This window comes from Pinus tabuliformis, chromosome 1_1 (assembly GCF_031772625.1).
Source record: "Pinus tabuliformis cultivar Carrire ecotype Pingquan chromosome 1_1, CPIR1, whole genome shotgun sequence".
In the NCBI taxonomy this organism is placed as follows: Eukaryota; Viridiplantae; Streptophyta; class Pinopsida; order Pinales; family Pinaceae; genus Pinus; species Pinus tabuliformis.
Genome location: NC_142297.1, coordinates 318,334,532 through 318,351,347, shown reverse-complemented (window position 1 = coordinate 318,351,347; position 16,816 = coordinate 318,334,532). Strand labels below are relative to the sequence as shown.

Here is a 16,816-nt window from a genome sequence, read left to right as displayed (position 1 = left end):
TTATAGCAATCCAGGAGAAAATATTTTTCATCTTCAACTCTCTTAGTATCGCAAAAGTGATAGATTTTTTCGTCCCAAGATGTTGAAGGAATTGACCAACCCCTAATTTCACTTCAAAGCTCATAGATATTAGTTCTTATGTTCACAATATTCCTTTTCTTCTTAGCATAGATCAAGACAAAAATATAATTTTGGTTAGTAAGAGTGGTGTTGATCACCTCCTTACGATACTTTAGCTTCCTTAACATCCCACAACTTATCCTTAAATTTTGAATTAATAGTATCTGTAATATTATCCTTATCCTCCAAAATGATCTCCTCCTTTACCCTCCAACGGTCAAGCCAAGATTGGTTGACCTTATGCTATTCTCGCTTGAACCAGTAATTGAAAAATTATTTATTTATTATTATAGCATCTCAACTATCATTATTTTACATGTTGCACATTTTATTTAGGGTTAATTATTAATGGAGAAAATATTTTTTGAAATTACATGTTTAAGCTATTTTATTTCAGGTATTCCAGGGATATCCAATGGGTTGAATCCATTTATGCATTGAAAAATGCAATTTAAAATATATATATATATATATGTTTTGCACTATAAAATGAGTTTACATCTAAAAGAGACTTATCCCTCTATACTCTTACTAAATCCATGATTAAAATAGATCTATAATAATATTATTTAATTTTGTAATTATAATTAAGTGCAATTTTTAAATACCTATACAAAAAAATTATTTTTTGTAATTCATAAAAGATATCTTCTTCATTGAATATTTTAAATTATAATATGTTTATCTCAAGTTAGAAGATGAAACTTGTTAAGGTTAAATACAAAAAAATAATTAAAAAAACTATAAAATAATATATATTGTTTTTATATATAATTATATTTTTAATTCATTTTTATTTATTTCTAATTACTCACTTATTAAAAAATAAAAATAAAAAACATTTATTTATAAAATGTCTTTCGACATTTTTTCAAAATTAAATAAAGAAATTATATAGTTCTTTATAATAAAAATAATAGATATAAATATTAAATAATAAAGAAATATAAAATAAATATGATACATTACATTTCTTTTGGATAATCTTAAATTGAAATTAAAATTCTTAGAGGTTTTAAGTAACTGTCTTGCCTGTAAACCAGAGTGATTTAGGAACGAACAAAAAATGACCTTTTGGGTACTCTAAGTGCCACTTCAAAATGGATTTTAGTAAATAGAGTTGGGTTTTCTCTCCTTAATTTTAGTTTGAATCATACTTTATTAAACACACTCTTAAACCTCTACATAGTAAAAAAACAATTTATAACCACCAATCAACTTGTATTTCAAAACCTTTTTAATACCTCCATTTTAATACTTTCAACATTCATGCTGATCTAGAAGGAAAAGATTAATAAAGTAAATATTTTAGATCATCCTCGACCTTTATCTAGAATAGTTATATCTACGAGATTAAGCCCAAGTTATGCTTTCAAGGCTTCTTATTTCATCCAATTTCTACATTACTTGGGAGAAGTTTCCTAGGACCTAAATGTTATTTTTTTTGGTACATACTTGTGATAGAAGTTGTCTAGGACCTAAATTCTATTATTTTGTATAGTGTTTTTCGTAAGTATGATATTTTAGCAAGTAGTTTTTCCTATTCAAGAAGCATAAGGGTTCTCCATATATATATGGTTTTTGGAAGCAAGAACAATTCTAACTATGTCAAATTACCATGCCAACTTGTATTTAATTTCTGTGAAGGATTTCTTACTTTGGATACAAAGTTCCCTTCACTTAAACAAGAGATTTAGTGGCGAGTAGTGACTAAATATTAAATTAGGTTTCTCCATGTTTACAATAAAGTCCTAAGTTGATGCATATTTTTATCAAGCTCTTTTATGCTTCCTTCCCTTCCATTGCTCTAATGATCCATTTGGCACAAAGAGCTTGTCCTTTGTTTAGGGGGAAATGACTATAATTCCTTTTCCTTTGAGGGTTATCATAGAGGATCCATATCAATCTATGAAAAAATTTGGCTCCACTAGAGTTAGTCCATAACAAAAAATCATGAGAAGATTTTCTACATTAACAAAGATACGAGCTAATAGAGGTTGTCATCATGAGTGATATATATAAGTTTCAATCAATACTTTAGTACAATTTAAAAATTTTCTTGCAAACAATAAAAGCTCCTGATCCATTTAACAATAATTTTTGAACTCCTAAAAACACTTTTCACATATTTCCTTTAGGGAGGCTTTCAAAAAGGAGGAAATACCAAAGTAATTGATCACCTAGCTAGGCTATATTTAAGCCTACCCTTGATACAATAAGAAATCGGCAACATCCTTAAAGATTTTTATATTACACTAAGTCTTTTGTTTATAGCACTAAGTTTTGACTATTTGTAGCTTTCATAATTAGGTCCGACCAAAAGTTTCTAGGTAGCACAAAGTGTTATTAAAAATATTATTTTCTTCAATAATGCATGAGAAAGAATCATCTAAGAAAATTCCATTCATAAGTTTACTTCCATATTGATTTGAGAGGAATGCCTTTAATGAGGCAGTTATGTTATTTTGAAATAAAATATTTGCACACGCAAATTATATCGCATACTATTAAACATCACATATAAATACATAAAGTATTGATTTAAGATAGAAATATTATCTTAACCACACAATAAACAAGTTGATATAATATCTCAACTAAACACTAAAATGGGAGTTATTTTAATTGGACTAAATCTCTCAAACTCGACTAACCAAATTACATTTTCTGATGAGGAACACCATTTAATATGCACCGGACAAGTAGGAGTTAAATCTTCAATACCATAACTTAATGAGTACTTATGTTTTCTTTTCTTGTTTGGAAACACTGCTATATATAAGGGGGCTATAAGACAATATTTAAGACATTGTTTGAGTAAATTGTTTGAACTTGAGACAAAAAGAAACTTGTAAATTGTCATAAATATTGTCTTTAAATGGATGTCTCAAACTATTGTCTTAAAAAATTGTACCTATAAAGAAAATATATAACATAAGTATTATTGTCTCTTAAGAGAAAATTCATTTTTGTCTCTCAAGAGACTATAACTACGATTAAATACAGATTGTCTCTATATTGTATCTTAAGAGAAAATTCATTTTTGTCTCTCAAGTGACTATAACTACGACTAAATATAGATTGTCTCTCTAAAGACACTAAAACATTATATTTAGAAACAAAATATGGAATGTGAATCTTGGTGTTTCTTCAGTCGTTAATTCATATTAGGGAATGATGGAATTTACCCACCAACCACCTTCTTGCAAGGAAGGTTCTCTTCCATTGAGCTGGCACCCTTTAAACAAATGTGATACCTTGATTAGAAAATATTAGAATCAACAAGCCAAAATGTCAAAAATAACATAATATCACAATTTATCCAATACAAGAGTATTCAATGGATTCTATAATTAAACCTGCGTATGTTTTAAAGTAGGCTAGATAAACGTTTATTTTTTTATTTGTTTTGAAATGCAAATCCAAGATCTGGGCATGGGATAGGTTGTTGAATTGTGCAAAACCATGACTCATCTACAAAGCTTGATCATGAACAATCAAGGTAGAATACATTAGGGATATTTCATTTCTTATGTTCTCTATGTGTAGGCTGCAAATCTACTAGATGCAATATTCTCGATGCATTTTTTGAGAATATTCCAAAATGACCTATCAAATTTGTATAATATTGAAATCTACAATAAATCTAACAATATCTCATAACAGGAAAAATACCTTGAAGCACTTATGGGAAGATATTGGATGGCAATTCTAATAATACCTCCACACACCCAAAATGATTAGAAGACTTAAACTGGTTCTTTTGCATATCTATATCTCAATGATAAACTACACTTTCTTGGACAAGTGCATCAAGAGGAAAAATGTCTTAGAGCAGATTGGGTATTAATCAAAGAATCCATGTGGTTAGAAAAATAATATGCATGTATGTGGTAAGCTCGGGTTTACTCACCCGAGCTCCATGGTGAATGTAGAATTTCTTCAGCTACAGGAGGACCAGGCTCACTTGATCCTACATATACCATCGCCGTTGGAGCTACAATATTGGGAACTCAAGCAACAAGAACATACGACAAATGTGCAGGGTGCATCGTTCATGGTGGATGGGGGCATGAGTGTTTATGGGGTTGACACATATTTTTTTTTAAATTAAGGAAATAATGTACAAGGCTTAACAGGAGCCGACCCCCAAGGCTCGAGACCTCCTCTCGCGACACACACATTAGGATGTTTTGTTGGAATTTCTTGTCAGGAACAAGGTAATGAGGACACCAGAGCTTCAGACTCAGATGAGTATTAGCCTATGGAGGATGAGCAAAACCTGGTAGACCACTCTTAGAGGTTAGGGGGAAAGAAAAAATCAAAATGTACCAAGGTGCATGAGCGGGGGCATTTGCTGGTATTTGGAGAAGGAATCAATATGGCACAAGCTGCCCTCACTAAGAGTATTGTGCTTGTCGGCAGGGTTTGAGGCTAGAACTATACGCCTACATGGTTGAAGCATTGGAGAATGGAAACTGGGGACACTTACTAGACCAGTTTCCACCTATTATTACCATGACGAGAGGATGGTTTGCACTTATATTCCTGCAACTAGACCAAACCACTTAGGTGTTGTCAAAATATTGGCATATCGAGATGACCCCAGTTCTCCTCAAGAGGTGGTTAGGATTGATGTATTACTACTACAAGAGACATTGGGAGAAGGTAGCATTATCAACAATATTTTGTCGAACATGCTCCTGGGTTGGATTTTCCATACTCTGGATGTGAGAGGGAGATCTGGGGGATGTGCATTGGGTTTCAATAACAAGACTATCAAGATCAACAATATTTGGGGTGGTGAAGGATTTTTGGGGGCTAACTTTACAGCCACTGAAATTGATGTACCTCTTAGATTGATAAATATTTATGGACCCTGTCATAATAGGGAGGGATTTTGGGATAAGCTCATGACTACATCATTTATGAATAATGAAAATATCATCATAGGAGGAGACCTGAACTTCTCCTTGGGTCATGTCGAATCTTGGGGTAATAGGGCATAGACTGACCCCTTGACGGAATACTTTGAACACCTGTTGGACTACAATAACCTCATGAACATTGACTCGGCCAAGATATTGCCGACTTGGCGGAATAGGAGAACTGGCGAGGATGCACTGGCTAGAAGATTGGATCATTTTATTATTATTATTAGACAATGGGTGGGATCGGGGGTTATATCTAACAACTCCCCAATTTATTTGGAAATTATGAATTCCAATTACAAGCCAAATTCTCCTTTCAAATTTAACTCAACGTGGCTTGTAGAAGAAGAATTTCACAAAATAGTTATGGAATCCTGGATTTGCTGTGGACAAGAAAACAACTCCACTCCGGCTGTGGTGATTGCCAGCAATTTAGCCCAAATTAAACTCAGGACTATAAGTTGGGCTAAAGAAAAAAAGAAAATGGATGAGGCTTCTATTCTAAAAATTGAATTTGACATATCAAAGTTTGAGGGCACTGATATTTCTATTTATTCATCTAGGGATAGTAAGGAACACCTGATAAGGTTAGAAACAGAAAAGATTCGCCTTCTGAGACAACAAGAGGAGACATGGAGATTGAAGAGCAGAGCCACTTGGCTAAAGGTTGGGGATGAAAATTCAAAATTCTTTCAACAATGTGCCAGGGGGTGGAAATTAAGTAATACAATTTGGACTCTAAGAGACCATACTGGAAGGGAAGCCAATACCTTCAATCAGCTTGCCGATATGGGTATTAGACATTTCTCCCAAATGTACAGGGCGCCTAGAGAAGCTACCATTGCTGAGGTACTCTGCATTGCAGGTACATTACCTAGATTTGTTGAGGCAGAGGATATAGAGACACTAAACGAGTTGGTTACTTTGGGGGAGATCGAAGTTGTTCTGAAGTGGTTTAAAAGAGATAAAATCCCGGGACCAGACGGTTGGCCTATGGAATTCTACCTTACCTTCTTTGAGCATATTGGTGTTGATCTCCTAATTGCAATTGAGGACTGCAGACTTTCGGGGAAGATGCATGAGGGGTTCAATTCAACTTTTATTGCTCTCATACCCAAAGTTGATAACCCTCAATCATTTGATGATTATTGTCCTATATCCTTATGTAATTGCATATACAAAATTATATCAAAAATCATTGCAATTCGTATCAAGCCTATTTTATCCAAGATGATTTCCAAGGAACAATTTGCATTCCTCAATCACCGCCAGATTCATGAAGCCATTGGGACTGCACAAGAAGGGATCCACTCGATTAAGCTCAATAATTCTAAGAGTATCATACTCAAGATTGACCTATCAAAAGCATTTGACAGAGCTAGTTGGACATACCTTCAGCTTATTCTAACCCATATTGGATTTCCTCACTCATTCATTAAATGGATTATGTGTTGTTTCACATCTGCATCATATAGCATACTCATTAATGGGGTTGCATCTGATTTTTTCCATACTAAACATGGACTGCGATAGGTGTTTCCTTTATCACCTCTATTATTATTCCTAATCACTGAGGGTTTAATTAGACTTATATCAAAATCTCAGGCTGAAGGGACTTTAGGTGGTGTAAAGATGACAAATGTTTCCTATCTTTCTCATCTATTATTTGTAGATTATGTACTTATTTTTTTAGAGGGAGAGGCACCAACAAGCTCAAAATGGGATTGGGGAGAGGCACCAACAATTTTTTTGAACTCAACAGTCTTAGACATCATCTCATTTTTGCACTGGAACAAAAATGCACTTGGGGACTCTAATATTGTTATAAATTGGATCAACTCTGCATATCATTGTCACGTGGACATGCTCAAGGGTTTACAAGATGAATTCATCACCTTAAAATCACATTTTGATTTTATTGTATGCTCACATATATACAGGGAAAGTAATTTGGTCACTGACTTTCTTTCCAAGGAGGTCGCGCATCAGATCACGGAGCAGTGGATGATTCAAGAACTCCAAGACATGGAGACATATCAGTACTCCCATCGACCATTCATTGAACTAGATGGGGAAGATTCTGAATGATTTGCCATGACCATTCAGTGGCTATAAGAATTTTTGTGTTTTTGTGTTTTGATCTATATGAATGGTTTATGTTATTAATTGTATATATTTATGTCTTTTAATGTATATAATGGATGATTTATATGAACAATGATTTGGATAGAATGGTTTGGTCCATTTATGCGATTTTGCATATTCACATACAAATGATACAACATGTAATTTTCTTATCTCTAATAAAAATTACAATTTTTTTCTTGGAAGAAAACATACCTTACTAGAGCTACATCTATTAAATGTTTCTTACGTTGCTTGTATTTTTCTTCTCTCCAAACCCTAGTGACTCCCATTGCTTCCTACCAATACAATGAGACTTTGACTTTAATATCTTTGTTGAGAAAATGCAATATATTAAGATATTTGTGTTCTCTATCTTTTGTGAAAGTAATGACCATTCTTAAACACCATCCAAAGAACTTCTTTGTCCGCGTCTCATCTCTTTAGATGTGATAATTTAACCACCAATGGCAATGGCACTACAGGGTGATTATACATCACAATTGAAGTGCACATTGATTTATATTTGCGTCTCTTTATTGTTGTCGTTATCAAGTTTTGTGCCACTAATTTAAAGAATTTATGTTAACATGGAATTATTATGTCAGTGGATTTACTTCATGAACTTCTTTGTCCACCTGTCATCTATTTAGATGTGATAATTTAAGCACCAATGGCACTACAGGGTGATTATACATCACAATTGAACTGCACATTGATTTAAATTTGCATCTTTTTATGGTTGTTGTTATTAAGTTTTGTGCCACTAATTTAAAGAATTTATGTTAACATGGAATTATTATGACAGTGGATTTACTTCATGTCACTGTTTTAAAGAATCTATTCTCACAAGAATTATCAAATTAGTGGTTTAAAAGAATCTATTCTCACGTGAATTATCACGTTAGTGGTTTAAAGAATATATTAAAAGAAAAAATAAATATATTATTTTAAAATTATAACAAAGATAAATTTAATCAAACTATTATATGCATGCATATTTGATTGCCTATTTGTATGGAATTTGTCAAAATACTGATTAAATCATTTAGTTTGTGTTACAATATATTAAATTTTAAAAAATATATAAATATTTTTAGTTGTCAAAACACTAAATTAGTAGTTTAATTTATGTTGCAATATAATAAATTTAAAAAATTATATTTTTGAATGATTAATCATTTAAATTCTAATTTAATATTTTGTATGTTAAAAAAAATCATATTTTTTATAATTTTAAATTTAAATTAATAAAATGATAAAATTGTAAAAAAAATTATTAATTTTTTTATAAAATAAAAATTAATTTAATTTCCAATTTCTAAATTCCACTCAAACAATAAATACATGTATAAAATGAAAAAACTTGTGAATTTAATTGGAGCAATATTCTCCTTTGTTACTCTGCAAAAAAATATGCAAACAATATCCAAGGTTGCAAACTATTGATTACATGTAACTAATTCACAGTTTGTCTCTTACAAATACCCAATATTTTGGTTTTTAATGATTGAAAGGCATATCGTTTCGCCCTCTCATGCGACCAGTCATTCGTTATATTTTTCAAGGCTTGCAAGTAGAAACTCTGATTAAAAAAAATGGTTATATTTTAATAACTATACTGAAATTAGGTTTATCTTTGCTTATTTTTACTGAGTAAGGCTATTTATATTATATGTTGCACAAGGAACAATTTTCAAAATTCTGGGTAAAATGTGAAACTAAATAAAAAATGGTTAAATTTGAGTAATTATATTACAACTAAGCCGATTCATATCTTTTTTTGGATTTTTTTATTCTCAATCCTCAAATTTATTAAAATTTATTTTTTCCAACCTATAAATGTATCACTATTATATATCACCATTTTGAAATTAGAAAGTTATCACCCATGCTCAAACAACATAACTCTAATTACACTATCATTATCCTTATTGAAGATCTATATGACTAATATTAACTTAAAAACTTGCCTTTCAATTTTTTGGACAAAACCATTCCCTATAATATCTGGGAAGATCCATATTGTATATTAACTGTCACTATTCCAAGAGATATGTTTGGAAGAAGATGTCATTAAATGTTGTTAAAAAAAACTCATGTTTCCAGCCCTGTTGCTTCCTTCAGATTAAAGTTTCAAACGGAATAAATCACAAAATTATAAGGCCAGCATTACAAAAATATGATGCGGGCATTCTAACACATAATTGCATATTCTGTTAATTGCAGATAAGTATAAACATTCTAATAAATAACAAAAAGTTAATGCGGACATTTTAATACATCATTGCATATTCTGTTAACTGCAGATAAGTATAAATATTAGAGAGAAGGTCATGTGCTGGTTCCATGATTCTCCAATACAGGATTTTGCCTTTTAGAAATGGAATATCAAGAAAAGATTCTCCTGCAAAAGCTGCGTTCTTCGGCTTCGATTTTCAAATGTAGAGCATGCCTTCGTTCAATCATTGGGGCAGCTGTTCCAGTACTCTCCCATCCCACTGCAAAGCAGGACAGTCTGAGGCATCAAGCTTCTCCAACAACATCAAATGTTCAACAACTTCCAGCTCTTCTATTTCTCTGCATCCATGAACATCTAGTTTAAGCTTTGTTAGCTGCCCCAAACCATGTATTCTCTTCAGCTTTTTACATCCAGATGCCCGCAGCTCCTGTAGAGATTCCAAAGTTTCAATACCTACTAGTTCCTCCACTTTTCTCCACCCGCTGATGTTTAGCATTTGAAGTTTGGCAAGGCCACAAAGGCCATCTATTTTCTCCAAATTACTACAAGAAATCAAGCTCAACTGGATGAGCGTACTCGGCAATGGTCCAACCTCAACCAGACGACGACAACATTTGACTTCCAACACAGTCAACAGTCCGTGGGAATTCGGTAAATGTTTCCATCTCGGGCAATCCACCAGTCTGAATTCCTTCAAATTCCTTAGGTCGCTGAGCGAAGGCGGCGGCATTTTCGACAAAGAGCCATCTAATTCCAAAACTTCCAGATTGCAGAGGTTTTCCACATTACTGGGTAATTCTGCTATATGTAATTGTTGGAGAGACCGTGGACGTTGGAGAGGCAATAATTGCTTCATCATTACGGTCCTCCGTGCCTCCTTACGCTCCCTATCTTGTCCCAAAAAGAAGAACTACAACGCATACCGGTCACCCTTTTCTCTCACCCTCGCCCCAACTCCGCTCGGCCCAACTCTCCCTCCGTCTCGCTCTCCCTCTCCGCCCTCCACGCCTTCCACAACCCCTTCCCCCACTCGTTCCGCGCCCTCCAGCCTCTCTTTCTCTCCACCGACTTAAACCTACGCTCACTCCACCACACCCTCCACTTGCTCTCCCATTCCCTCTCCCACTCGTCCCTCCACTTCCCCTCCCGCTCCTGCTCCCACTGCCGCTCCCTCCTGTCCTCCTCCAACATATCCCTCTTCATTTCCATCCTCTCCTCCCTCCTCTTGTACCTCTCCATCCGGTCGTACATGGCCAATTCCACGGACCACCCCACCCTTTCAGCTAGCCTTCCCAAGACATTTCCATGGGTTTTCGTCGAGATAATTAAATTATCGCTACCTTTTAGATCAAGATATTTAATGCTAATTAAATCCTCGAATGAATTTGGAAGCCTCTCCAAACTACGGGAGCACGACAGATTTAAATGTTCGAGGTTGACCATATTGCCAATTAAATCGGGCAGTGACTTCATTTTCCAAGCATTTATAAACTCAAAACGCTTCAAAGATGAAAGCTGACAAAATTCATTTGGCAACGATCTCATATTATATTATTCTCCTAGGGTAAACAAATGTAAATCTGTTCGAGATGCTTCAGCTGTCCAATGGACTTAGGAAACTTTGAGAGAGGAGCCAAAATCTCCAACTCCCGTAGCTGCAAAGGTACCTGCAAAATATTGAAGTATTTCAACTATAATAAAGAATATTCATCCTTGCTGTGCGATATATCAATGGTGATAAAGCTGAAACTCTTCGACAAATTTCTTACTTACCTGCGCTTTGCCTTGCCACAATATTTCCAATGTGTTCCCGACTACGTATAGGACTGTTAGTTTCTCCATTGGAATCCAGGAAGGCAGAGAAGAGTGGCCACACTTGTACCGGCGAAGCCATCTCAGATTTGGTAAAGCCACCGTCCTCAAAATGCGTTCCAATAGATGATCTTCGGTAACAAGAAGTTGCAAGTTGGAGATTGTAATACCAGGATAAAGAGTTCTGTGCCATCTGTTGCCAAGCTTCATCACGCGGTTCCCCAAAAGCTCGTGAGTCCTCCTGAACCATGGCATATCTGATCGCAATGATGCATAATACTTTAACTCATGTCCAACATCTGCACTCGGAACCGTCCTAATTCCGCGAACATCGCGATTCTGTAAATACAGAGAAAAATTGAAACATCATGCTTATTTAAAAAAAATGAAGAATTCGGACAACGCGATTTCCTAAAAACAGTCCAGATTTGGAGTATTGTGTTTCTCTAAAAACATTGGAGAATTTAAACATCGGACCCCGCTTTCTGTTGCCGTGAATATTGAATAAACTCTTTAAAGGTTTGAATGACTGAAGCACTTACAGGTGTCTGCAACAAGCTACCAATGTTCTCGTTCTCCGACCATCCCACAAGCAAGGAATGTGGAATCCTGAGCTCTTCGCGATCTCTCTTCCCAATTTTCTTAAGTGATCGTGCATATGTATACAGTCTTCACCGTCCACCTCAACAAGAGATTTGTTCTGTAGATTTTCAAATAGAAGAAAACCTTTCCACCCTCATTGGCCCCATACTTTTATGGCTGTAACCTTAGCCCTTCTAGTCGTCATTATTGGGCCCATACATCAGTGCGCCATAATGCATGCAAATCTACCCGTGGGCTCTGTATCCGGTTTCAACGAGGATTCCAGTGGATTTGGATCACAACTAGACAAGCGTGTTTGCAAAAAAGATGAGATCCAGAGAGGCCAAAGCTAATCTATACAATTATTTTAATATTGTTTACAATTTGACACGTATTAAGCAAACACCATATATAACAGTTATATATGAGTGTTCCTGTATAAACAGAGAAATGGCAGAAGAACTGGGTTTAGCATGAATCCATCAATAAGATCAATGCCGTAGGCAAAATAAATGAGAACCGTGAGATCGTTTAGATCGACGGACAGTAATGGCGGAAGGTGAAGAGAAACGAAAGTAAATTTGAGCCGTCGATCTCGTGGATCAACGATCATCGTGAAGTTTAGACACATGAGAGTTAGCGTGCGAAGAAAGTGGTTTCGCCACATGAATGGTATTTCGGGCTAGGTCACAAGTGGTAAGCAGTACTTTTCGATTTCCTCCGATTCCACTCATCAAATGACACGTAGCAGTGAGGAGGAGAGAGGAAACTGCTTTTTGGGCAGTTAATCCTCGTGCTACTTGTCCACTTGAAATCATCGTGGGCTGTTGGATCTTGTGCGAGTAGATCAACGGTTGAGGACCGTTAAGCAGCTTTGGTGATCGAAAAAGATAATGACCATCAGATCGGGAACCAGATCGACAGTCAAGATTTAATCGCAAATCACATTAGACAGAGGTCAAGGGACAATGGAGATGGAATTGTGATACGCCGATGGACCGATTTAGCGATGCACCAAGAGCCATTGGATCGTGGAATACAATGGAGGACGGAGATGGACTGGGTGTGTGGATTCAATGAAGTTATAGATGTGGGTGGATAATATTTGAGATCTAGCTCATGGTTCAGTTGCGGGTGTTTCTCGTATTTTCCTTTGTATCCCAATAAATGAATGGTTCTGGGTTTTTAAAGGAAAACCCAACTATAGTGTTGTGGTCCGAGTTCTATGGCATAAAACGATAAAATGCTTCCAATAGGGTTTGTGGACCATAACCAACAGGCCTAAGGATCGAATTATTTAAATGAAAGGGGAAATTGGCTATACCCCTATTTTCCCTATCATCAAAAATGCTCTTTATTAAGATTATGGAACCTTTATAAGTAAATGACTTAAATCAAACATTTCATAATGCCCAAGACATCCTCTTCAGCTCCCATGCTCATATGGATCACATTGTAAGTGTTTTCATTGTTAATTGGTGTTTTTTTAAGGGGTTGTTAAATTTTTGATGGTTCATATTGAAAAGCAACTATACCTCAATCTTTTCAAATGTGTAGAAAGCTCCATGGCAATTAAAATTACAATTTGAATGTTATTCACTTGAAATATGCAACTATACCTCAATCTTTTCGAATGTGTAGAAAGCTCCATGGAAATTAAAATTAAAATTTGAATGCTATTCACTTGAAATATGGCAGCAGACTCGTCCTAGATATTGACATGTTTATGTGTAGAGCTTGACATATTTTAATTGTGTAAGATAATCTTCGGCAAACCGGTCCTGACGATGAACCACATTGGTTGGTTCGAAACGCGTCGACAAAAGATTCGTTATGTGATTTTGCCGAAGATTATCTTACAATATTATGGATCACAGAAGTCTAAATTCCTCTATATTTTAATTGTGTGTGCTTTCTTTTAAACAATTTGGCAATTTGTCATAGTGCATATTTCTCTTTGGCCTCAATGTTACTATGAGAATTTTTCGATGGATAATCAGTCAAATATCATAATTTGAATAATGGATCAATTGGTTTTAACGTCCAAAAATCGAGCATATAAAAAAGAAATAATGATGTGGGTTCCTTTCACAAGTCAATCGAGCATATAAAAAGAAATAATGATGTGGGTTCCTTTCACAAGTCAAGACCGAGCATATAAAAAAGAAATAATGATGTGTGTTCCTTTCACAAGTCAAGCCGATAGCTAAACTATGCTCTAATAAGGGGAATGGAAGTGCAAATTAGATGGGTAGTTAACCATATATAGAATTTTATTGTAATGCACATAGAAATTAAATGTCATTATTTAATAAACTAAAATAATGAACATTTCACAAGTCAAGATGATCACTTAACTATGCTCTAATATGGGAAATTGAAGTGCAAATTAGATGGGTAGTCAACCATACATAGTATTTCATTTTTATGCACATAGAAATTAAATGTCACTATTTAATAAACTAAAATAATGAACACAATTATAACAAAATGAAGGGAATTTTAGCGGGTAAAAATTGATATTTTTCTGCAAAGTAATATTTAAAAATTTCTAATGAACTCATATTTATATTTTAACTTCAAGTAATAATTCATTTTTTCCCCGAAAATAAATTCTTAGGGCCTATTGCGTATTTCTCACACCTATGATGCTTTTCTCCAAATTGTTATTTAGTATTTCTCACACCACAGGTAAAAATTGATATTTTTATGCAAAGTAATATTTAAAAATTTCTAATTTATATTTTAACTTCAAGTAATAATTCATCTTTTCCCCTAAAATAAATTCTTTGGGCCGATTGCATATTTCTTACACCTATGATGCTTTTCTCCAAATTGTTATTTAATATTTCTCACACCTATGATGCTTTTCTCCAAATTGTTATTTAGTTTTTGTTTATCCATCTCATAAAATTTGTGAACATATAATGTTGGATATGTGTTTTTCTCACATCCTCTTCAGCTCCCATGCTCATAGGGATCACATTGTAAGTGTTTTCATTGTTAATTAGTGTTTTTTTAAGGGGTTGTTAAATTTCTGATTGAATGTTATTCACTTGAAATATGCAACTATACCTCAATCTTTTCGAATGTGTAGAAAGCTCCATGGAAATTAAAATTAAAATTTGAATGCTATTCACTTGAAATATGGCAGCATATGCAACTATACCTCAATCTTTTCGGATGTGTAGAAAGCTCCATGGAAATTAAAAATAAAATTTGAATGCTATTCACTTGAAATATGGCAGTGGTCCTAGATATTGACATGTTTACCTGTAGAGCTTGGCATATTTTAATTGTTTGTGCTTGTTTTTAAACAATTTGGCAGTTTTTCATAGTGCATATTTCTCTTTGGCGTCAATGTTACCATGAGAATTTTTTTGATGGATAATCAGTCAAACATCATAATTTGAATAATGGATCAATTGGTTTTAAAGTCCAAAAATCGAGCATATAAAAAAGAAATAACGATGTGGGTTCCTTTTACACATCAAGATGATTGCTAAACTATGCTCTAACATGGGGAATTGAAAGGAAAATTAGATGGGTAGTCAACCATATATAGAATTTCTTTGTAATGCACATAGAAATTAAATGCCATTATTTAATAAACTAAAATAATGAACATTTCACAAGTGAAGACATCACTAAACTATGCTCTAATATGGGGAATTGAAGTGCAAATTAGATGGGTAGTCAGCCATATATAAAATTTCATACAAATATTAACCCTTAAAATTTCCATATTTATAAAATTTGAGAATTATCACATTTTAGTATATTTTTATATTTCTGTATTTAAAAAAAAATAACTCAAATTATTTTTTATTGATATTAATGTCATATTTGATTTAATTTAATATTTTTTAAATATTATTTTGAATATTTCTGAAAAGTTTGAATGAAGAAGCCGACCAAACTGAGAAAAGTGCGAAGATGGATTTAATAAGAAAATGGCCTAATTCATGCATTTCATTTACAGTAACTATCAAGTACCAGATCAAGAGAGGAGACTTGCTATTGAAATATGTGGTTGATAATTTCAACCCGCAAAGTGTGCTAATTTGCATGGTATTATGTGGTATAATATTATGTATGATCATAATATACGTAATTCTTAAAATTACAAATTAACATAAACATTACAAATTACAAATGTTTATATATATCTAAGCATTTTACAAACTTTCTTAATCGGCCTATTATTATTATGTTATTTTATGATAATTTATATTATAATTATATTTTTAAATTATTTAATTTAATATATCTATCTATATATATATATAAAATTTTATAATTTTATAAAAAATTATAAAATAACTAAAATTTAAAATGATTAAATTGAACTTTTCCAAACATATCCTACCACTATGATAGACAACGCTTCATGATTTATCGACATAGATAAAATATCTCATTTAAAAACTATTAAATGATCATTACTTGAATGATAAAATTTACAGACATTGTAGTGATTCAAAAAATGCTCATAATCTTATATAAGAAATTACAAATTACAGGCGCTAATGACTGCTGCCAGCTTCATGCGGTGTAAAGCTTCCACACAATCTATGCACAGCTGTTTTGGATCCCTGATCAGATCCGAAGCTGCGATTATCACCAGTGTCACTTTTTCCATATAACTCTGAAAGTGTATAGTTAGTGACTGCAAAAACCAGCACAACAACATCAACAATTCAATCAAATACTGATATTTATTAATAAACTGTATTCTCATAATGGAATTCAACATCAACGATTCAATCAAATACTGATATTTATTAATAAACGGTATCTCAAAATGGAATCCAAAGAAATACTTCTTCATTCATATGTCATACATGAGGGTGTCCAGACACCGTGGGAATCAGATGAACAATTGGGTGACCAAAAAATTCCACCTCCTCCACTGGTCCAACTATGTTGGAGAATGAAATGCTTGTGTGTGAGATCATTCTGTATGTCATAGCAGTGGCCGCCTGTCCGCCATTATCATCATTAA

General features: G+C 33.7%; 1 protein-coding gene across 1 annotated transcript; it reads right to left on the bottom strand.

Moving 5' to 3' along the window:
• Positions 1-16,294: 16,294 nt before the first annotated feature.
• LOC149212825 (wax ester synthase/diacylglycerol acyltransferase 4-like) lies at positions 16,295-16,789 on the bottom strand. Its single transcript, XM_089390673.1, has 2 exons — positions 16,656-16,789; positions 16,295-16,480 (listed from the first exon to the last, which is right to left on the bottom strand). The coding sequence occupies exons 1-2, from the start codon at positions 16,779-16,781 to the stop codon at positions 16,322-16,324; spliced, it is 285 nt and encodes a 94-aa protein (XP_089246799.1). The 5' UTR covers positions 16,782-16,789; the 3' UTR covers positions 16,295-16,321.
• Positions 16,790-16,816: the final 27 nt, after the last annotated feature.